The 23,901-nt window shown below is 36.3% G+C and overlaps 1 protein-coding gene across 3 annotated transcripts; it reads right to left on the reverse strand.

The window, feature by feature from the left end:
• Positions 1-12,916: 12,916 nt before the first annotated feature.
• Positions 12,917-22,327, reverse strand: LOC107828237 (protein NETWORKED 1A). 3 transcript variants are annotated; one of them, XM_016655521.2, is made up of 5 exons: positions 21,952-22,327; positions 21,179-21,276; positions 20,838-21,052; positions 15,014-19,275; positions 12,917-14,402 (listed from the first exon to the last, which is right to left on the reverse strand). In XM_016655521.2, the coding sequence occupies exons 3-5, from the start codon at positions 20,935-20,937 to the stop codon at positions 13,182-13,184; spliced, it is 5,583 nt and encodes a 1,860-aa protein (XP_016511007.2). In that variant the 5' UTR covers positions 20,938-21,052; positions 21,179-21,276; positions 21,952-22,327; the 3' UTR covers positions 12,917-13,181. The 3 variants fall into 3 exon arrangements, with proteins under 3 accessions (XP_016511007.2, XP_016511006.2, XP_075085657.1); XM_016655520.2 differs by having other exon boundaries at positions 21,924-22,185; XM_075229556.1 differs by having other exon boundaries at positions 21,179-21,305; positions 21,505-22,172.
• Positions 22,328-23,901: the final 1,574 nt, after the last annotated feature.

Consider the following 23,901-nt stretch of genomic DNA (forward strand, 5'->3'; position numbering starts at 1 on the left):
AAACATTATTGGTGGAGGAGAATGAAGAAGGATATAGTTACATATGTAGCTCGGTGTCTGAATTGTTAGCAAGTTAAATACGAGCATCAGAGACCTGGTGGTTTGCTTCAGAAGTTAGAAATTCCCGAGTGGAAATAGGAGCGTATCACTATGGATTTTGTTGTTGGACTCCCACGGACTCAGAGAAAATTTTATGCAGTTTGGGTTATTGTGGACAGGTTGACCAAGTCAACACATTTCATTCCAGTGGCAATTACCTATTCTTCAGAGAGGTTAGCTGAAATATACATTCGTGAGATTGTCCGTCTTCACGGTGTGCCCGTGTCTATTATTTCAGATCGAGGTACGTAGTTTACCTCACACTTCTGGAGGGCTGTACAATGTGAGTTAGGCACGCAAGTTAAGTTGAGTACAACATTTCATCCACAGACAGATGGATAGTAAGAGCGCACTATCAGATATTGGAAAATATGCTTCGCGCTTGTGTTATAGACATTGGAGATTCTTGGGATCAGTTATTGCCACTTGTGGAGTTTGCTTATAATAATAGCTACCAGTCGAGCATTCACATGGCTCCATATGAGGTATTATACGGAAGGCGATGTCGTTCGCCAGTTGTGATGGTTTGAACCAGGAGAGGCTCTGTTGTTGGGTACCGATTTGGTACAGGATGCCTTGGATAAGGTCAAGATTATTCAGGATCGACTTCGCACAGCTCAGTCTAGGCAAAAGAGTTATGCCGACCGTAAAGTTCGTGATATTGCATTCATGGTTAGATAAAGAATATTGCTCTGGGTTTCACCTATGAAAGATGTAATGAGGTTCGGAAGGAAGGGCAAGTTGAGCCCCAGGTATATTGGACCCTTTGAAATTCTTGAAAGGGTGGGTGAAGTAGCCTACAGGCTTGCATTACCACCTAGTTTATCAGCGGTTCATCCGGTGTTTCATGTGTCTATGCTCCGAAAATATCATGGTGATCTGTCCCGTGTGTTAGATTTCAGTTCAGTCCAATTGGACAAAGATTTGACTTACGAGGAGGAGCCGGTGGCTATTCTAGCCCGGCAGGTCCGACAGTTGAGGTCTAAGAGTTATCCTTCAGTTCAGGTTCAATAGAGAAGTCAGCTGGTAGAGGCATCTACCTGGGAGTCCGAGTCGGACAAGCGGAGTAAATATCCACACCTTTTCTCCAGCTCAGGTACTTTTTCTAACTCCGTTAGAGGACGAACGTTTGTTGTAGAGGTGGAGAATGTGTTGACCCAAAATATCATCTTTAAAGTAAATTATTAATTCTGTGTTCTAAGACCTCGAAAAGCACTATTTATTATTTCTCGAATTACGTGCGCAGTCTGTACAATTTTTCGAAATATTTTTATGAGAAAAATGGATTAAAATGTGAAATAGAGCCTTAGAACTCAACTAAGTTGACTTTGGTCAATAGTTTGAGCAAACAGATCTCACATCAGTATTTTGACAGTTTCGGTAGCTCCGTATTGTGATTTGGGATTTGGGCGTATGCCCGGAATTTAATTTGGAGGTCCCTATCTCAAGTTATGACCATTTAACGGAAACTAGTAATTTAAAGGCTAAAGATTTCCAAGTTTGACTACGGGGTTGACTTTTTGATATCGGAGACTGAATCCGATTCTGGAAATTTGAATAGCTCCGTTATGTCATTTATTACTTATGTGCCAAATTTGAAATAATTCCGGATTCATTTAATATATTTTGGCACGAGATTTGCAATTTGAAATGTTTGAAACTCTTAAGTCCGAATCAAGGTGTGAATTATAATTTTGATGTTATTTGATGTGATTTGAGGTCTCGACTAAGTTCATATGATTTTTTTAGAACTTGTTGGTATAATTGGTTAAGGTCCCGGGGGGCTCGGGTGAATTTCGGGTGGTTAACGGAATTTAATTTTGACATTTCAAGAACATTCGACGTCGTTTATTCAAGAATAAGTTGTATACCATTAATAAAATGAATTCAGAATTCAGTTTTGATTGAAGAATTAGATCCGTATTGAAATTTTGGAGCCATAGCAAAAAGAATCGTCGAATTCGGACATCGTATGAGAGAGTTATGCCCATTTTCGTGTCAGGAAAGATTTTTCATAGCCGCCAGCGCCCAGGGTAGCGTGGGGCACTAACCCTGGCGCTGGGACTTATTGGTGTTCTAGAAAGTATGCCGTAGGCAGCGCCCCACGCTACCTATGGCGCTCGAAAATGTCAGAAACCCCATAAAACGGGGAGTTTAGCCATTTTACTCATTTTTGAGTTTGGGGAGCTCGGTTTTAGCGATTTTCACGGGAAAAAATTGGGATAAGTGTTCCTTATCTTATATTGATTATATTTCATGATTCCATACTTATTTACATCATGAATCCATGAATTTATGGAAAAAAAAATCAGATTTTTACAAAATCTTTCAAAAATGTAAAACAAAGATTTGAAGGTCAATTCGATGTCGGAATTTGATAATTTTTATATGGTTGGACTCGTCTCAGAATGAGTATTCGGATTTCATAAGTTTTTCCGAGATTTGAGATGTGGGTCCCACTTTCAATTTTTAAAGTGAATTTCGGATTTTTATCCGTGTAATTAGTAAATTCATATGTAATTAATTCCTACGATTTGTATTGAGTATATCGAATTGTTTGTGAATAGATTTGAAACTTTTGGAGAAGAATTTAAAAGGAAAAGTTGTGGTCGATTAATTTATTGGAATTTTCAAAGCGAGGTAAGTGTCGTGGTTAACCTTGACTTGAGGGAATAGAACCCTTAAATTATTTGTTATGTGAAATGCATGTGAACGGCGTATAGTCGAGGTAACGAGTGTCTATACGTCGTCAAATTAATTGTTTGTATAATTACTTGAAAAAAAAATCATAAATCATTTTAAATCATGAATTAATTATTATAATAATTATTTCTCTCCTATTCTTTGTTAAATATTAAATCTTGAATTCCTGCAATAATTGCTACATGTTTATTTGATTTATGTGCATTAATTGCTACTTGACATTTATCATATTAAATATTAAACTGCCTATTTTCTCCTTAATTTCCATAATAATTTGCTATTTGTCATTGTTTGTTTTATAGTTAATTCATAACGGTTGTATGCTTGTTGTCTTATTTTATATTAATTGTTGCATCTATTGGGGAAATTTCTTCTATAAGAATTGGTAAATAAATATGTTGGAGGAGCGGGTTGCACGCCGCAACAGAATTGATTGAAATGGATATATTGGAGGATCGGGTTGCACGCCGCAACAGACTTATTAAAAGTCCATATTGGAGGATCGGGTTGCACTATATATATATATATATATATATATATATATATATATATATATATATATATATATATATATATATATATATATATATATATATATATATATATATATATATATATATATATATATATATATATATATATATATATATATATATATATATATATACTTGCACGCCGCAACAGACTTGATTAAAAAGGAATATATTGGGAGAGGGGGTTGCACGCTGCAATAGAATTGAATGTGAATATATTGTGAGAGAGGGTTGCACGCTGCAATAGAATTGATGGAAATAATAATGGATTATGACTGCTGAGTTGGCTTCAAGTATTATAAATGAGTACCTTATTTATTCTATTATTTGTTGTTGTTACTAATATTGCGTACAGGTTAAAGTAAGTGAACCGCTTTAGCCTCGTCACTACTTCGTCGAGGTTAGGCTCAGCACTTACCAGTACATGGGGTCGGTTGTACTGATACTACACTCTGCACTTCTTGTGCAGATTTTGAAATTGGTCCCAGCGGCGTACCAAAGACTTGCTCGAATTTCAGCTTCTCAGAGGAGACTTGAGGTATAACTGCACGGCGTTCGCAGTTCTGAAGTCCCCGTCTATCTTATGCTGTGTATTTGCTTTCAGACAGCTTTATCTTATTCAAACCTTTATTTGTATTATTCTAGAAGCTCGTGCACTTGTGACACCAATTCCGGGATGGTATTTAGACACCGTTATTGTTATGGATTATTCACTACATTTTAGCATTTACTTCCGCATTTGTTTCTTTGTTATTAATAAATTTTAATTTTTTTTGAATGGATAATATTATTCTAACATTGGCTTGCCTAGCAAGTGAAATGTTAGGCGCCATCACGGTCCGAAGGTGAGAATTTCGGGTCGTGACACTTTCACAAGGACTTATACATCTTTAAAAAATATTATCTACTCAATCAACATAACAAAATTCTTTACGTTTGTAACTCAAGTTAGTTTTCACGAGGATTATGAATCTAATAAAAATTTGCTACTCTAAGTTTTTTAGTTTTCTACTCGGTATGGTACTTGTATTGGGGTTAATTAAATTTGATTTTGCGTCGGAAAGTCTCACATTAACAAAGACAATTTTATACCCAGGGCTTAAATTCAATACCTTTGGTTAAGGACGGATCTGCTAGATTTACAATTGTTGAAGGAGTTTTTCAAGTAGCACTGCAATGAGATTAAAACTTTTTCCAAAGTTTGAATCTTATTTGAAAACTTAATTAATCAATGATATATAATATATTAATAACTATCTTTTTCGTTAATACAATTTCTTTTTTGGTTTACAACAGTCATATATTTTTTTAATAAAAAATCTATAAAACCCAAACGGGGCAGTGACCAAAAAAAAGTGATGTTAGATTCTACTCTTTTATTTTAAATTGATCTAGATTCTCAAATTTTTACTTTTAAAAAATTAATGACAACAAAATTCAATTTAATTGAATTTTGTTTTCATGAAAATAGAATAATAGATAAATAGATTGTGACAATATCATATAAGTACATGGATTAGGTACTCTTAAAGTTTCTTTCTTAATTTTTAAGAAAAGTAGAAAATAAATACAATAATATTAACACATGTATGAGGAAAAAACAGGTAGAACTTTTTCGTTATTGAGTTTCCTAAATAGGCTCGGCATTTATCATTTTCAGAAACTTACATACATTTATCATTACTCTCAATTTTATAACTTAGATACACATTTAATTATATATGAGATATTTTAAAATTTTACGCTCGTGCCTTCACACTAGTATTAATTAATAATGTAAAATAATCAACATCTAACGGCAACTAAATGACGATAATTATTGACACGCGAGTTTCGTTATGTTTTAGATCATTCCATTATGCTCTTTAAATCTTGATGCGTACTAGTTATCCACATCATCTTGTTCCACTAGTTAAAAATTTTCCGTTGAAATATTAAATCTCATAAAACTCTTGTGCCACTAAACTCTATCATTACCAGAATGAACATGAAATATACCATGCTAAGATTAGTTGATTTTGAAAATATAATCATATTCATTTATCATACCTGATAAGGCTAAATACACATAGTTTATCTTGATAGGTCTCTCTATTTGAAATTGTGACAGATTATATTTTTTCTTATCTCTAGGATTCTCCTATGTATAACAAACTCTCTCATCTATTGCTATTGTATCTATTTATACAGCTCTGTTGTACTCAATAAGAATAGAAGCCTTTCACAATTCAATCTCTTATCTTATATGGTATCAAGAGCCTTCTAAAAACTCACACGAGTTGCTCCTTTTTTTTTTTTTTCCAGAATGTGTGATTCACATACTTACTCTTCAGCCACCTCGTCTACTTCCTCCACTGTCACAATCAGTCATGGGAACATTGCTCAGTTATCCCAACTAATTTCATTCAATTCAGCATCCCAACTCCCCTTGAAATTGCAAGGGAGTTCTAATTACTCTACTTGGAAATTACAAGTCATAACTCTTCTCTTTGTTTATGATCTTCTTGGGTATGTGGAAGGGTCACTTCCCCCTCCATCTGTGCATATCCAAGATGGAGCAAACAATGAATATCCCAACCCCGCGTTCAAGCTTTGGTAGAGACAGGATAGCCTTGTCCGCAATGCTATCATGGCCTCAGTCGATCCTACAATCGCTTTTCTAATTGCACATGTTGCCACTGCCAAACACGCTTGGAAAATTCTTCAAATTACTTATACCAACTGTGAGCACCTAATTTTTTACCACATTTAGATTTTCTATCACTTTTAGTATTTAAAAAGGGGTGTGACACCAAGAAATCCCAGTCACGCATCTTCAACCTGTGTGACACTCTTGCAAATCTCAAACGAGACTTACGCTCCATTAGTGAGTACATAAAGGATATTAAATCCATTTCGGAGGATCCCCAATCCAGTGGCTCACCTCTCTCAAATGAGGAACTTGTCATTAACATCCTAAGTGGTCTAGGATCTGAGTACAAAGAACAATATGCTGCTATAAGGGCTCGAGATAACCTAATATCGTTTGAAGAGCTCTATGACAAATTGCTTGCGCATGAGATATTTATTGAACACTCTGAGCCAAAGCTTGAAACCCCAATCATTACTACCCAGTTTCATCAAAAATCAGCCAACACAAAGTCAAAATCCAGGAACTATAATCCAAGCAACAACCGCAGGGTTCCCATTCCGAACATCTCAACCAATCAATGCACCAACTCCTTCCAGAATTCCAAATCCTTCCACCCCAACAATTGTGGCAACCAACAGAGAGTCCAATGCAAAATATGTGACAAATTTGGGCACATCGCCAAAGTCTGTCGCTCAAAATCACATAGTGTACTTGAGGCTCAAGCCAACTTCACCAACCGCATATCCTATGCATCTAATCCCCTAAACAATTGGATTGTTGACTCTGGAGCATTACACCATATAAAAAATAATTCACAATCTCTACAAGCCGCAACATAATTTCTTGACACTGATGAAATAATTGTTGGAGATGAAAAAACTATTCATATTAGTTGCACTACACTTTCTTCATCCAATAATTCTTTTAAGTTACAGAATGTTCTTTGTTCCCCTTATATAAAGAAAAAACTAATCTTTGTTGCTCAATTTTGTCGTCAAAATCTAACATCCATTGAATTTTTCTTACTCTTTTGTTGTGAAGGATTTGAGCACGGGGGCATGTCTTCTGCAAGATCGGAGTAAAGGTGATCTCTACAAATGGCCACCAACCAGTGTCTCACCCCCTTCACCACAAGTCAACTTTGCTACTCGAACATCACTGTCCCTGCACCTTTGGCATGCTCGTCTTGGTCACCCTCGACCTCGTATCACCAAAGCATGTGTGTCTTCATTCAAGCTTTCAGTGTCAAATAATGATCCTTTTACTTTTTGCAATTCATGTCTATGTAATAAAAGTCATCGTTTACTATTTGGTGATAACTCTATCTCTAGTTCTAAGCCATTTGATGTAATTTATTCAGATGTTTGGGGTCCATCTCCAATTCCATCTTTTGACAACTTTCGATTCTATGTTATATTTGTTGATCACTATACAAAGTATACCTGGTTGTTCCCGCTCAAAAAATAAATCATATGTTAAAAGTGTTTTTATCAACTTCACTCGAATGATTCATAATCAATTTAGTGCATACATCAAGACACTATACACAGATGGAGGAGGTGAATATATTGGTCTTAAATCTCTCTAACTGAAAATGGGTATTCAATATCTCATGAGTCCTCCATATACTCCTCAAATAGTTGGAACTGCTGAAAGAAAACATAGACATGTCGTTGACACTGCCCTGACCTTTCTTCATCATGCCTCGGTACCACTCAAATTTTAGTCCATTGCATTCCAAAATGCAGTATTCCTCATTAATCGACTACCAACACCTTTGCTCAACTTAAAATCACCATTTCAGTATTTATTCAATACCACACCTAATCATCACAAGCTTCGGGTTTTTGGTTGTCTTTGCTATCCTTGGCTTAAACCTTACTGTAGCTCCAAATTTGATACAAAATCAAAACCTTGTGTCTTTATGGGGTACTCCTCTGTCACTAACAATTTTGCTTGCCTAGATCTCTCTACCTCAAAAGTTTTTCTCTCGCGACATATTGTCTTTGTCGAACATATTTTTCCATTCAAGTTGAACTTCCATTCCCTTGATCGCGCTTCAACCTCCAACTTGGAGTCTTGGCACTATCCAGTAGCTTCCTCCTCCTCAATTTCCCTACCTTGTACCAATGAATCATGCATTCCACCTCTTATACCTCAAGCCATCGACCTGGTTGTCCCAAGGACTACTTAAGAGATCACTGCAACTCCAACTACTGCAGAGGACGTCTCATCCAGTACTGATGTAAGTACCTCAACTAATTCACCCTCACCCTCTACTTCAGGCATGCCCACCATTATGTCTCATGTTGCACAATCTCTTTTGCCTCCACCACAACCTTTGCCACCTTCTCCTACTCACTCTATGGTCATGAGATCCCAGAACAATATCTTCAAACCAAAAGTTATCTTTGACTATCTTGCTATCACTTCCACCAAACTGCTTCCTCTTGCTCCGACAACTTTTGCCCAAGCAAACAAGTATCCCGAATGGAAAACAGCCATGAAGGATGAATTTACTGCCCTTATGAGAAATTCCACTTGGACTTTGGTTCCTCATCTCCATCTCAAAATGTAGTTGGTTGCAAGTGGGTTTATCGTGTCAAGTATAAACCTGATGGGTCTGTGGATCGCTACAAAGCGAGATTAGTTACAAAGGGTTTTCACCAACAACATGGTATAGACTTTCATTCCACCTTTAGTCCTGTGATCAAACATACTACAATACGTTTAATTCTTGTACTTACGGTGTCGTTCAAGTGGCCCTTGCGACAATTAGATATGAACAATGCCTTCTTACAAGGTACACTTCATGAAGTTGTCTACATGAATCAACCACCCAGTTTTAAGGATCCTAAATTTCTACAACATGTATGCAAGCTTCATAAGTCAATATATGGACTTCGTCAAGCACCCAGGGCATGGTACAACGAGCTCAAATAGTACCTTCTATCATGTGATTTTCAAAGGGCTAAATCTGATGACTCATTATTCCTAAAATGTGTTACTAGCTCATTACTTTTTGTGATGGTCTATGTCGATGATATCGTCGTCACTGGTTCTAACTCTTCTCATGTCCAAAGTACCATCAAACTACTAGGTAACCGGTTTTCCATCAAAGATCTTGGTTCTTTACATTTTTTCCTTGGTGTTGAAGTCTTGGAGCATGCTCATGGTTTGGTTCTCACCCAAAGCAGCTTCATCGCTGATCTTCTGGAAAAATTCGGCATGCTTGATGCGAACAGTGTTAGCACTCCGATGTCAACCAATGAACCTCTTTCACTTGATGATGGATCATCATCTGCAGATGCCAAGTTATACAGGCAGATTATTGGTTCCTTACAGTATCTAACATTCACTCATCCAAATATATATTTTGTAGTGAACAAACTTGCTCAGTTTCAGCATCGACCAAGCCTGAAACATTGGCAAGCAGCCAAGAGACTTCTACGCTACTTAAAGGGTACCATTACTTATGGTCTTCACTTTACGCCCACTTCTTTCAAGTTGCTAGCTTACTCAGATGCTGATTGGGGTGGTCTACCAGATACCAGGCACTCAACTTCTGCCTATGTTATATTTCTTGGCAATAATCCAATATGTTGGTGCTCCAAAAAGCAACGCATATTTGCTAGATCGTCTACTGAAGCAGAATATAGAGTTGTAGCTGAGCTTAATTGGATCACAAATTTACTGAAGGAATTGCACGTTTCCATGTCCAACCCTCCTAAGGTACTCTGTGGCAATATTGGTGCTACCTATTTAAGTCGAAATCCAGTCTTTCACAGTCGAATGAAACATGTGGCTATTGATTTCCACTTTGTCTGTGATCAAGTAGAAAGAAATGAGCTTTCACTGAGTCACATACCTACTGGGAATCAACTTGTTGATGCTTTGACAAAGGCACGGCCTAAACGATCATTTGGACAATTCATTCACAAGATTGGCTTCAAGGAGATTGAGCCCATATTGAGGGGGCATGATAAGGCTAAATACACATAGTTTATTTTGATAGGTCTCTGTATTTGAAATTGTAACAAATTATATTTTCCCTTATCTCTAGGATTCTCCTATGTATAACAAACTCTCTCCTATTTATACAACTCTGTTATACTCAATAAGAATAGAAGCCTTTCACAATTCAATCTCTTATCTTATAATACCTATATTTCATTTTCAATATCCTAACATAAACTTAGATAAGAATATGATATGTGATAGGTGGCCAATGCTATACCTGAATATAATAACCAGAAATTCGCAATAATGGAGAAGATTTTGGTAAGACGAGAAATTCATGTGAAACTAGTAGTTAAAGGGATAAAATCATTTAAATCGAGGAACTTTTCTAGTAAAAAGCTTAAGGTACATCTTCATTCACAAACTCGAAATCAATAGAAGGAAATGAAGAGCGCAACTTTGATTTTGTAATTGGTTGTTTTAGCCAACATAGCATTCAAGGATTTCCTACAAAAAGTTTTATTAGCCTATAAAAGCAATCAAAGATTTTCTTGAATGCTACCATCAAATTTTAAAAGACAAGCTTCTCTTTCCAGATGTTTCAAATTGCTATTACCGAATCATTCTACACGAAAAATTCCAACCAAGATGTAGTTTTGGAATTGCGGCTTCTGATTTCCAATTAAGAAATAAAAAACTGAAGAAAGAATTCCCCAAAGCTTCAGAATATACCAAAACGCTAGAAGAAGAAAGAATGACGATGACCCTAACGATTGTACATGTTTTTTTTTATTGTTTATTTAAAATATGCCTCTAGACCTTAGTTTGTTTTGCGTGGTTAATTTAACTAAATCGGGTGCAAACACAGTGCAGGTAAATTTTTACCGTCCTTATTGTCAACTCCTCACTTCAGAGCTCCATAAACTGCTGACTCTAGTTTCTCCGATCAAATTTGTAGGCTTTTGTTTCTTTTACTTGACTATGTCAAGACGAATGACTTGAATTCTTCATATGCATTAAAGTGATGGACATGAATCATTTCAATCGTTGATGAGCCCAAAATGAGCTTCCTAGGATGACAACTCCATAACAAAGCTTCTAAAAAAGTTGGGCAATCCTCATATAACTTTATACTGACACTAGTTAATTTATCCGCGCGATAAAACACGTGTTTTAGCCAATGTAGTTGATATCAATGAAGAGGATTTTATATTTTCAAAAAATAAAATAAAAATTTCAAATAAAAGTACCGCATTTTTAATTTTGTACTCTTATAATGACAAAGTTCTCAAGGAACAATCGGCTACTTAATTAGAGAAGATAAATTAATGTTCATGTTAAAATAATGAATATTCATTAGTGATTATATTTAGAGGTCAAAGATCTAAGAAGAAAGTGGAACAAACTTATATTTTTTCTCTCCTGAAACTTGTAACAATATAAGAAGTAAAATCATATAGTGATGAAATCATGAAGGGGGCAGTTTGACTTTGTTCTTTCCAATAGTTTTGCAATATTAAAGAGTAGACGATGTAAAATGAAGGACAGAGATAACATTTATTTTCCTACGAATACTTAGAATGCCTCAAAAGCTGTGTCGGAAAGAAAGGTTACGGGAAGGAATATGCAGAACATGTGCGAGCCTGCACATTCACAAGTAAATTAATGTCATTTAAATAAGTAAAAATGATATATGAAACTTGAAAATAAAAAAGGAAGAAGGAAGAGATAAACCAAATCTAAAGGCAGAACATAATTAAAGAAAATAAGACAATTAAATCGATACACTAAATAATCATGATGACAATTAGTCAATTATTTTTAGAAGTAGAAATGCTAAATCACTAATTGTCGTGATAGTGATAGGTGAATAAAAAAAGACTAAAAATGTCATACAACAGAATTAAGAAAACAATATATTCAAAAGTAAGGTATGGAAATCAAACTCCAGTCTGCAAATTTTACAGAGTCATTTAACTTCATCTAAGTAAGTAAAAAGTAAACGAAACCTGAAGAGGAAACAAAAAAAAGAGAACAAAGCAAAATCCAAAGGCATAACACAAGAAAAAAAGATAAATAGATTTGCACGCTCTAAACATTCGTGAAGAATTCTTCTGACGTTTCTTTCAGAAATCTTAATACTCCAAAATGCCTAAACCAAAATAAATCATCAATTAGTCCATTATTTTACGAGCAGCAATGCTGTCACTAATGATCACAATCGTGAATAGAAATGAAATAAAGAAACTACACTTGGATAACTAAAAGACTAAAAACAGGTAAAGAATATAATTTTAAAAATAAGGAAAGAAGAATACCTAAAAGTGTTGTTGAAACCTAACCGTTTAATTGTGTTTTTTAGTCAATCTCTATCTTTACCGAATGCTTAAGTGACGAGAAACTGAATCTATTTTGTGTCAACCTTCAATTTAGAATTATAACTAACCGAAAAAATCAATAATACAATAATGCCCACAATAAAGAAAAGTATAAGAAGGAATTTTCAACTGCAAAACCAACAAAGAAATAAAGGGAAGAAAATGGAGATAGGAGAAAAATAAACAGAAGAGACGCAGGATAAAAATTAAAAAAAGAAAAAAAAAATTGAAGGTACGTAAGAAAAGCAAGTTGGTGCTTCAAAATTGCCAAATAGTGATACTGCATCTTTTGCAAGAGTATATGGAACGGGGTTAAAGGTGTTCTTTTGTATTTGGAAATCATAGAATCAAGATTTGTATCAATGAGCTTTTGTAGTCTTACAATTTGCGGATAGCTACCATTTGTCTTATTAAAAATGAATTTTGCTGGTTGGTTTCATCTCATGTGAATTACTCATAGTTACAAGAAAAGAAATTTCATTTTTATCATTAACCTACATAACTTACACAACAAGGATGTAGTAGCCCTAAATATAGACTAATTACCTCCTATAACATATCAAATTACTATCAATATAACGGAGTTAGTTAATAGGCTTGCATAATAAGGATTTAGCAGAAATCTGCATGCACAAGCTGAAGCATACTGGCTCCATACAAACACCTATAACCCTCGAGAATTTCACAAACATAAGAATTACAAACCACTGCTAAAATTCATTACAGTTAAAAGTCTGAATAATCAAAATAGTATCCATGACCAAGCTTATTTTGGAATTAGGTCCATTCTAACTCTTAACGCTTCTTCTAAAACTAGACAACGATCAGTTTCTCTCTGACACAGAAGAAATGATCAGAATAGTAAGGTTAGAACCATTAGACGCGATATCTGATGTTGCTGTTACTGCTGCTGCTACTACCGGAAGGTCTAAAGCAACAAAGATGACCCTTCTTTTTCTTCTCACTGTTCCTCCTCCCGATATGGATGAAGTTCTTCAGTATGATCCCTGTGTTGCTCCTGGAAAATCTGCTCCTGGCTTTGCTTTTCTTTTCGTCGTCCAGTTTCAGCAAAATGTACTGAATTTTCTGAATCTCTAGCTGCAGCCGTCCAATCTTCTCAGACCCCTTTCTTGCCTGTTCTGAAACTCTCTTCTGACAGATATTCATCACCTCTTTCGAGTCTGCTGAAGCACTTCCCGTAGAATATGAGCTACTTTCCTCTGTACTCTTCATCAATTGGCTATTCAAATTCACCAGCTGTACGACCGTCTCCTCAACTTCTTGTAGCTGCTCCTTAACTGTTTCAAAATCGACATTTTTGGGCTTTCTGGCCTTTCTGTTTGACTCCAACTTTCTTCTCAGGTTATCAACAGTCATCTGAAGACTCATCAATTTCTCTGCATCAGAAGCAAGTCGCTGGAGAATCTTCTTGTTCATTTCTTGATTTGCCTCGGACGAGTTCATTGATAACTCTAACTTGTCCACACCCAACTCCTTCTCCACTTCTGACTCTGTAGGTGGATGTTTGCCCCTCCAATCCAAATTCCTGAATTGATTGTTCGAGGTAGGCCCCTCTGTTGGATGATTTGCCCGCTTCTTAAAATCCTTCATGCTACGACTGAGGCTGCTGCCTTCTGCAGATTCCCACAGCTCAAGCATCTGATCATCCACTCTCTCTGCCGCAGAAGTAGCTCTTCTAATTCTTTCCGGTGAGCTATCAGAGACATGATCAAGTGGTATATCTTTCATTAGCGTCCCATTTTTTACTTCAAAGGACTTAGGCTTTGCTTTACGTCGATTACGGTCATCACCATGCTCATTCTGATGACCCCTCCTTCCTGCAAGCTCGTGTTTCTCTCGATCCGGAGTGTGCTGAGATTTTAATACCTCAATTTCACTAGCAGTACTATCTCGGACAGCCTTGATGGGTAACGGTTGATGCAAAATAGGCTTGTTCATATCTTCCACTACTTTCTCAACTGATTTAATCCTAGTCCTCAACTCCTGCAAATCAAAAACACCTTTTGGCACGATGGATTGACCATCTGTCAGCTTGTTGGAGCTAACTTGATCTGAATGAACCTCAACTTCAACACACTGCAAATGCAAGCAGCAAGAACAAATTTCAGTAAAAAGTTGGAGCTCATCGCTACATTCTCAGACTGAAACTTAAGAACAGGGTTGAGAACTTGGGAAATGCTGATGCTGTATATATTCTGGAGCACTTTATCAAATTTTCAGAACAAGATAGTTTTCAATGTACCCACAAGACAACTCCGCAATATAATACAATTTGTTAAAGGAATGTTTGTTCAACTAGATATCCTTTGACAATTTATTGCAGGCTATAAGCTTATGACTCTCGGAAAATATAAAAATGGTTTAGCCCTAAGACACGAGAAATCATGATAGAAACTCTTCACTGGAACTAGCTCATAAAAGATTTACAATCCTCAAGCAAGAATTTTAAAAGAAACTCTTGGCCAAGAATTGTATTAGGAAGTAAAGGAAAGATGCATTAAAAGTATATTTTCAATGACATATGGAGGAAATCTTTGAGCAATCAAATCACTAATTGATGTTTTAAAGCAACGGTCATGTACAGAAAGACCAGAATTCCATTCAAACCCAAACATAGATATATTGTTAGCTGTAGCAAATACTAAAATAAAAAAATAAAATTGCTTACATATGAGAAAGTTTATTACCTTTGATTCCTGAGAGCCAGCTAGATTAACTTTCATGAGGAGAAGAGCATTATGCTCAAGTGAAACAACGTCATCCCTCAGAGAAGCAATTACAGGAGCATGTGCATGTAACTGTGACTTCAGTTCTCCAATTTCACTCTGCATCGAATTAATTCTTCCTTTCATCTGTTCAATCTCCAAATCTTTGGAAGCATTTTTATCCTCGAGTCTCTCGCACACCTCAGTCAACTCATTCATTTTGTTTTCCAGCAGTACTTCGCGAACAGAGGAGATCTGGAGATCAAAATAGAAGGTTGCTGCCTCTACTTCCCATAGTTCAAATTCATAGTTCTTCTCTTGGAGCTCCGAACTTAAATATTCTTCTCGCATTCGTTGCGCTTCAATTTCTTCATGCAACTTACCCAGTTCAGCTACCAAGTTCATATTCACTTCCCGAAGGACTTCAATTTCTTGGCTTTGAGTAGTATTTGTATTTGATATTTCAACTATCTTCTTTTCTAGAATTTCATTTGTCTGCATGGATTCTTGACGGTCAGTTTTTAGTGCATCCAGAGTCCTACACAATTCTGAGTTCAAATTCTCAGATGTTATAAGCTTCTGATTGGCTTCCAAGAGCCCTGCTTCCTGCTTATCAAATAATTCTTTTCCAGTGGAAAGTTCCAACTTCAAATGACCGTTAGATTCCCTGACTTCATGGAGCTCCTCTTCTAGTCTTTGAACTGATTCCTTGAGGAGTAAGTTTTCAGTTTCCTTCCTTTCCAGCTTCTCCTTCAATATGCCCATCTCCTTATCAAAGTCACTAATTACACCATAAAGATTGTGCATATCTTCACATACTGACTTCAGCTCGGCAGTTTTCTCACTACCAATACTCATCAAAACTGTTGAGAGATTGCTAAGAGCTATACTATCGAGTAAAACGGTATCATTTTCCTGCTCCACCGTCCATTTCTCCTCCCTGATCTCTGTGATTGTTTGCAACAAAGTTCTGTTCTCCTCAAGAACTTGAGAGTATTTCTTTTTTAATTCAACATAAGCTGTCTGCAACTGATCATGCTTGACGGACAGACTCCCAACTTCTGCATCAAGTACAGCTGTTAGTTGACTGCCCCTGCTCACTTCAAGTCCCAACTTCTTATTCATCTCTAGGAGTTCATGATTGTCTTTCTGCACTGTGACAAGCTTCTCCGCCATGACATTGAACTCCTCCTCTACAGATTTCTTCGCCGACTCAAGTTCCAGGGCCTCTGATTTCAGCTGTGCAAGTAGAGTTAGGAGAACAGAGTTTTCAACCAACACCTGCTGCTTATCATCCTCGCATTCTCCGAGCGAACATTTTAGATCCTCGATATTGCCCAAAATATGATGCAGAAAACTTTGTTCATTTTCGACCTTATCTTCAGATACAAAATAAGATTCATTGTCAAGGGCCTTGAAAACCTGATATATCCCCAGTCTCAGCCTTTCAATTTCGTCTAGCAAAAGCTCTGCTTCGACCTGCTGCTCAAGGCTCTCATTCTCTAACTCTGTAATCAGCTTGTCAGCCAATTTTGACGCCTCAACATGTTTCTGACACTCAACCAACAAAGTATAATTCTTTTCTTCCATGTCTTGTATGAATTTCTGCAGGATGAAAATTTCACACTGGGCTTTCACAGCTCTGTCGAGCTCCTCTTCAAATTCTTTGTTCCTCCACTTACTTTCTTCTTGTAGGAGATGAATATGGTTTTCCATACTAATTAATCGGGTCACACTCTGATGAGAAAATTTGGCCCTTTCTTGTTTCTCCATTCCAACTGCAGCTCTTAGTTCTTCTACTTCTAAGCTAGTTGCTTTTTTGTCCTTCTCCAGGCAAGCATATTTTTCTTCCAATCCTGTAAATCTTGATTCCAGGTATTCTAGTCTCCGTTCAACGCTTTCTAACTGAAGAGCTAGGCTACCTCTTTCAGCAAGAAGATTGGACTTCTCATTCTTCAGCAATTGGCAGATTTCTTCTAAACCCTTGGATTTTTCCCTGAGACCTTCCAGTTCAACTTTTGCACCAAAAAGAGAGTTCTCAAGAACAGCATTTTTCTCTAGGAGTTTCTGCATGCTCTCAGTTATAATTTGCAACTGAGATAGCAAAGCGGATTTCTCAGCAACGAGGGTCGATTTTTCTCCATCGAGAATTTGGCAAGACTCTTGCAGCGCTTTCACCTTTTCCTGCGATCCCTGCAATTCCCCATTCACATCGGACAGGGAACTCTCCAAAACAGCCTTCTTTCTCAGAAGTTCATCCATATCCTCCAGCTTTTTGTGAAGGACTTCTTTCTCTACTTTGTCCTTCTCAGAGATTATTCTCAGCTCTGAGCTTTGTTCCTGCAAGCTCTTTATTGAAGACTCAATACACTCAGGATTTAAACCTGCACCATTCACTTGCTCCACCAAAGCCTGGTAGCTCCTGTTTAGGCCCTTGATTTCCTCCTTCAAACATGAAATGTCTTGCTGAAGGTTGTTATTAAGTCCCACTTGTTCTGCAACCTCCTCTTCAAGTCTCATTTTCATCTTCCTCAGGCTAAGGATTTCATTTTCCAGATTCTCAAACGAGATGGTTGAGGACAATTTCAGTTCACTCAAGCTTTGGTTTTCATCCTTCACTCTCCGAAGTTCATCTTCCAGACTATTTTTGCTTGTTTCCATGTCCTTCAACAGTTGAAGGCCATTTTTGAGCTCCAAGGCCAGAGCTCTCTGCTCCTCTTGAGATTGAGAGTGCAAATTTTGCAAAGCCAAAAGTGTGGCTTCAATTTGGGCTTGTCTTAAGTGCTCATATTGCAAATCACTTTGAAGTTTCTCCAGCTCCCTTTGCTTCTGAGAAAGCTCTTCATCTTTCATAGTTATCTTCGTCGCCAAGCTATCTGCCTCAGAGTGCAATGACTGATTTGATGTCTCGAGCAGAACACACTTCTCTTCGGCATTTCTAAGCCTAGCAGCGCCCGCCGAAAGCTCACCAGTAAGGCGTTTTACATCCTCTTGTGCACATAATAGTTCATGCTCAAGTTTGGATATTTTCTGCAGACAGTTTTTATACTCACGGACTGAGGCTTCTTTCTCCTCAGTTAGCTCCATAACCAACCTTTTCAGTTTCTTGATCTCAATTTCAGCTCTATCAGCTTTCTCACTAAGAAGTCTGGATTCTTCCTGAGACGCCAAGAGTTTTTTCTCCAGTTCAGAAATCTTTTCCAAGCATTGTTTATACTGATGAAAACAACAGTCTTTTTCAGACTCTAATTTACAGATCTCATTCCTCAGATGCTGAGTTTCGGTTTCTGCCTTAATTGCTCGCTCGTTTACTCCTTTTGTGTCTTTAAGTGCTTGAGAAGCCTTATCTTCCAAACTAGATATCCGTTCCAGATACTCCTTGTGTTTGCTCAAAGCAGCATCTCTTTCAGCCTCCAGTTTGATAAGGGATTCCCTCAACTTCTGAACTTCATTTCCAGCTTCACTAGCCCGTTCATTGAACTTAAAGGAGTCCTTCTGTGCAGTACTGAGATCCCTCTCTACAGCAGACAACTTTTCCAGGCATTGCTGATATTGCAGGAATGTAGTTTCTTTTTCCGCCTCCACACCAGCTAGGGCTTCTTTCAGCATTTGAATTTCCCCTTCAGCTTGACCTGCACGCTCTGATTCGGCGTCAACTTTGGCCTTGAGGTCTTGATTCTCATTTGATAATTCAGATACTTGAGAATGCAAACTTTGTACTTTTTCCTCTGAATTGCAGTCCAAACCTTTTTTCAATGTTCCCTCAAGGAACTTTGAATTCTTTAGCATTTCTTCTCCAGCCCCAAGCATCTCACACAACTGTTTTAGACCCCACTCACTTGTTCCCTTATCAGAATCTCCACTCTTCTTTACAGCATACATTCTTGATAGCAGTAACCCCACCGCATGCTGATTCAAGTCACCTGTATCTGGCAAAGCATGAGTAGGGCGCAACCCTTCAGGAGTATGTGGCTCTGCCTCCTGTGTTGAAAATCTCACTGGCGAATCTTCAAGAAGAAAGGGTACTTCATTGGGAAATGCCTCTGACATGGTTTTTTGGGCCTGCTTAAGCTCGCCCGTTACATGGTCATATCTTTCAGCTAATGCTCGGTATGCCCTGTAAAACTCCTCGACTAATTTCATTAGCTCGGGCCTTTTCTTGTAGTACATTTCAGCCCTTCTTGCGAATGAATCAGCATCTTCTTCGATGAGCTTGATCATTGCCTTCACTTTAGAATCCATTTCTGCGAAAATAAGAAACAAAAACAGGTTTAATTCCTCATATTGGATGAGAAAATCTATTATAAAGAATTAATATATACTTTTCCTGTTAAACAAGCAGAACGTTTTTGTTAAATGCGGGGAGGAGACAAAATGCCACAGCATTATTCCACCAGCTTTTACAACTACTTAGATACCTTTTCCCATAATATATGCACATAATGCACAAATAATTGGTTAATAAATGGATATATTAAATGTGCTATGCTGAGTGAAATACATGAGTTAGTTGAGGTTAGCAAGCATGGTTCCAATTGAAGTGTTTTTGCATATATTTCCATTAAGAGTTGGGTATTAATAAATACTTCCATTACAGGATACATGTATATTATACGGGAATAAAAAGGTAAGGCTCTCTATCACAGGCACTGGCACTAGGCAGGTGGTGCACATACTGTTACATACACAAGAGAGGGAGGCAGTAGGATTTGAAAAGACTGGAGCGCCAATCTATAGGGAAACAGTAAAGACAAATTCTGCAAAAGTTTGGGAGGCAAAATTAATTTTTAAAGATATCTGAAATTCACTCTCTTTAACAAAATGAAGATATTTTAAATTTTGAGAATCAAATGTTGAATGAAATCGGTCCTTCTTCTCTGCCACTGCTACTAAGGACATATGGGTTTGCCTACCTACTTACTAAAGATCATGAGAATGGGCTATTCAATCAAAAAGGAAAAGCCCCTATTTAGTTTCACAAGCCATTGCCATTACCAATAAACATAAAAGAAAAGATTTTAGTTTGTGAAAAGTTTAGAAGGCAGCCCATATCACCCCTTACTAAAAAAAATCGGCCTCGGGAAAGAGGGACAGTAACATGAAGACTAGCTAGAACATAGATTCAAGGCAAGTCCCTGAATGTTAGTCTTGTTTTTGGGCAGAAAGATAAGTTATGTAGACACTCCAAGAATTTTGTGCAAAAATAACCTATAGTAGAGAAGGCAATGGAACAATGAAACACATTTTAAATACTCTGGTGAAAAACCTCTCAATTTGAAAAACTCAAAAAAATTGCAGGTAACCAATTCCCAAGCATAAGCTACATATACACATCATATACATATGCCCCAAAATGGCCACATTGTTAAGTACAGATTCTTATGGTAAAGGCATAAAGCGAGACACAAAGAAAAGCATTTGAAAAGTATGATCTGAGCGTGCATGAAACCTTTTACAGTTTTACCACAATATAATAAAATCATGGTAAGCCCAACACGGAACAAATATATTTGTTTCTCTTTGATGCTTTGATGATATATTTTTTCCTTCTCAAAAAATAAATGCATGAAGCAGATGGTATCAAATCCAACTATCATATTATATTCAAGTGTAACCATCCTGTATTGCATAGACGTTACTTTTTTGTGATCCAAATAAAAATCACAACACCAAATATTCTATTAAGGACAGTAGAAATCTATTTCTTCCGAGAAAAATGAGCGCATAAAAATATTAAGAACTAAGCAACTTCTGCAAGGCCAAGGAGAACAAAAACAAAAGTAGAGCCAAGTACAGAGGTACTCACCAGTAAGATTCTCTTGAAGCCATTTTGAGTTCTTTGGGATATGACTATCCCACCACCAAGAGTACTTGCGCCTGGAGTCCGAATGTTTCAAGGTTGCCATGACTCCAGCAAAGAACAAGAAAACTACTGGATTTATCCTTGGAATTTTATACCAGTAATAGAAATGATGGATCCCAGGCCAATATCAAACTTTAAACTGCTCAACTACCAAGCCCCTATAGGAAAAGAGAACAGATTAAGAAGAAAGCAGACAAAACCAATTTTGGGTGTACAGGATCAAGGCCTAGGAATGAAAATCATGTGAAATGGGCATTGAAGTTTATTACATCATTGCAAAATACCTGTTTTGTGCCTCTGGGGTCTGCCAAGCACAAACCAGAGGTGCAGCTCCAATTACTTTTCAACTTAAAAGTTTCAATGCCTGTGCATCAAAAGCAACCTGAACAGGAGAAGGAAGGGAAGGACTGACTGAGAATCAGGTCTCATACATTACAAACTGTGCTATAAGCCAGAAATATCTCAAAAATATGAAAGAATTCTCAATTTGTTAGACAAGTATATCTCATAAAGATTAACTACTGTGCACATCATAATTTAACAGTATGTTCCCACAATTCACCAATTGACAAAACATATCAAATTCATACAAGAAAGGGAACATTCTAACTTCTAAGCAACCCCTAATTCTGATTAAGGCTTCATTAATAGACTTGTTAAGTAGCAAAATGAAAATGGAGAAATTTTCATTAACTCTTAACTACCAAGATTCTTTTTTTTCTGATAAGTAGACTCCTAATTGACAAGATTTACAAACCCCAACATGAAAATCACTTATTTTGAGCAAATGGGCACGAGTAAAACCACATAAAAAATCAATCTTTTTATGATTTGAATAAAAAAACAAACCAGAAGAACAAAATCTGGAAGCAAAAAACTGTTTTAAAAAGTGTCATTGGTACCCACAACATCAAAATACAAAGCACTGTTCACATCAAGAACACTGACCCAATAAAGTGGAACAAATGATCCTCAATAAACAAGCAAAAAAATTGGATCTTTAAAACAAAACCAAATTCAGAAAGTTACCCAAGAACACAGAAATCTGAATGAATACCAGAAGCCTAATTAGCAGCTGTGATTGTCAAAACCAACTCAGCTGCTTCATTTTCTCTCACCCCATTCCTTTCTTGCTCTCCCTTTCTCATTTACACACACACACACACTTTTTATCCTCTAGTTGGTACTGTGTCAATGACCCAATGTGACAATCTGTAAACAAGTGCACCTTTGAATATAGGTTCAACTAGACACTGTGTATAACATATGTATAATCTTAGGATATAGGAGTACAAATTACATACATATATGTATTCTTATAATGGTGGTAAGTTGCTAGTTGGGGGGAGGGGTTCAGTGGGGGTGGTGGGGTTAAAAAAATTGACGTTGTGAAATGGAGTAAATGTTGTATCATAAAAAGGAAGTAATGATCTTTATCAATTTGTTTTCTTTAAAAAAGATTTTATTTGTTGAGATATTGTCGCCACTTTATAGGGTAATACAACTCTTGTATACTCATGACCAAGAATGGGGGTACTTAATTTTTGGACTAATATATCCTTTGCTTGGGATCTTAAAAATGCTCTTTCTTGGGTCTCATTCCATATTTGTATAATTTGTTTTCATTAATTTAGTCAAAATTAAAATCTCATGAGATTATGAGAACCTCTTTTTATGTGGCAGAAGCAAACCAGATCTTCTCTTTATTCTTTGCATTTTTATAAATGATACTCCGTATATTTGTTTAATTTTTAACACAAAGAACAAAGATTTTCTCAAGTTAAAATTATTCCTTGTTTTGCTAAATCAACTTGGAAGCTTGATTCTCGTAGAATTTTAGCATTTGTTTGAGTGATAGTAGATACAAAAAATTCGCCTAAACAGAATTTTATAGCTAAATGTTCTAATTCATACAAAATTTAGCAACGGCAAGTTCTTAGGAACAACGACTGAAATAATTAGTTTAAGTCTCTTTTATTATTGAAAATAGTATTTTGCTTTTCAAATTTTGAAGAAAGGCATTAATTAGAAGTGGAAGAAGAAATTCTAGTCGTATAATATTATGTTGTAGATTTTATGTACCGACTACATATAATCTTTTCCAAATAAGGTAGGTTCATATCCTAACGTTCTAGTTCTGATTACTGTAAATCATATTTATATAAGGATTTTAAAGCTACTTCAACTGAAAAGCATAATTTTAGGAACATGCTAATGCTATTAATTAATTGATTTAAAATTTAAAAAGCTGCTAAAAAGTGAAAAGTGAGGGATGGAGGCTTTTGCAGGAGTAACAACTCACCCCACACAATTCTTTAAGGAAAATTTGATCTTTGGTCCGACAATTTCTCCTTTAGTTTTCTTGTAACATTCCATTAATTTATATTTATTTTTTTACACAAAATTGGTGTTATTTTTTCATTTTACACAATTTCTCTTCTTTTTTTCTTTTTTCTTTTTTGGTTATTTGATTCAGATTCAGTTTTGATGGGATTTTGTTTAGCTTAAAGCATATGCATGCGTGAAAGCTTCGCTGGCTTATCAAATACTTAAAGCAAAAACAGATATGACGTTAACTTCATTTTCTTGCCAACTTCTACAAACAATTTCACCACCAAGTTATTAATTATTATCACGATTAAGCAAATCAATGTTATATTATTACCACATTGTATTTTGTTAATTTATACTTCTGTTGTTCCAATATATATGTTCAGATAAGAGACTAGTTTAATAACAACAACAGAGAAGATGTTTTCAATAGACTCTCGGCTCAGGAAAGTATAAACACCACATTAATGCAAATATAGACAAGAAGGGACAGTACCCAAAAACCATATAAAAGCAGAATAAAAACAAGACAGTAAGGTGATCAACAATGAAAGAAAATAATGATTAGTCATAAAAACGTATTACCAACAGAAAGCGAAACTGTCTGCCAATACTACTGTTATGAAAACTCTAGACTACCTAATCTATTACCCTAATCATCGACCTACATACCTTC

This window comes from Nicotiana tabacum, chromosome 14 (genome assembly GCF_000715075.1).
Source record: "Nicotiana tabacum cultivar K326 chromosome 14, ASM71507v2, whole genome shotgun sequence".
In the NCBI taxonomy this organism is placed as follows: Eukaryota; Viridiplantae; Streptophyta; class Magnoliopsida; order Solanales; family Solanaceae; genus Nicotiana; species Nicotiana tabacum.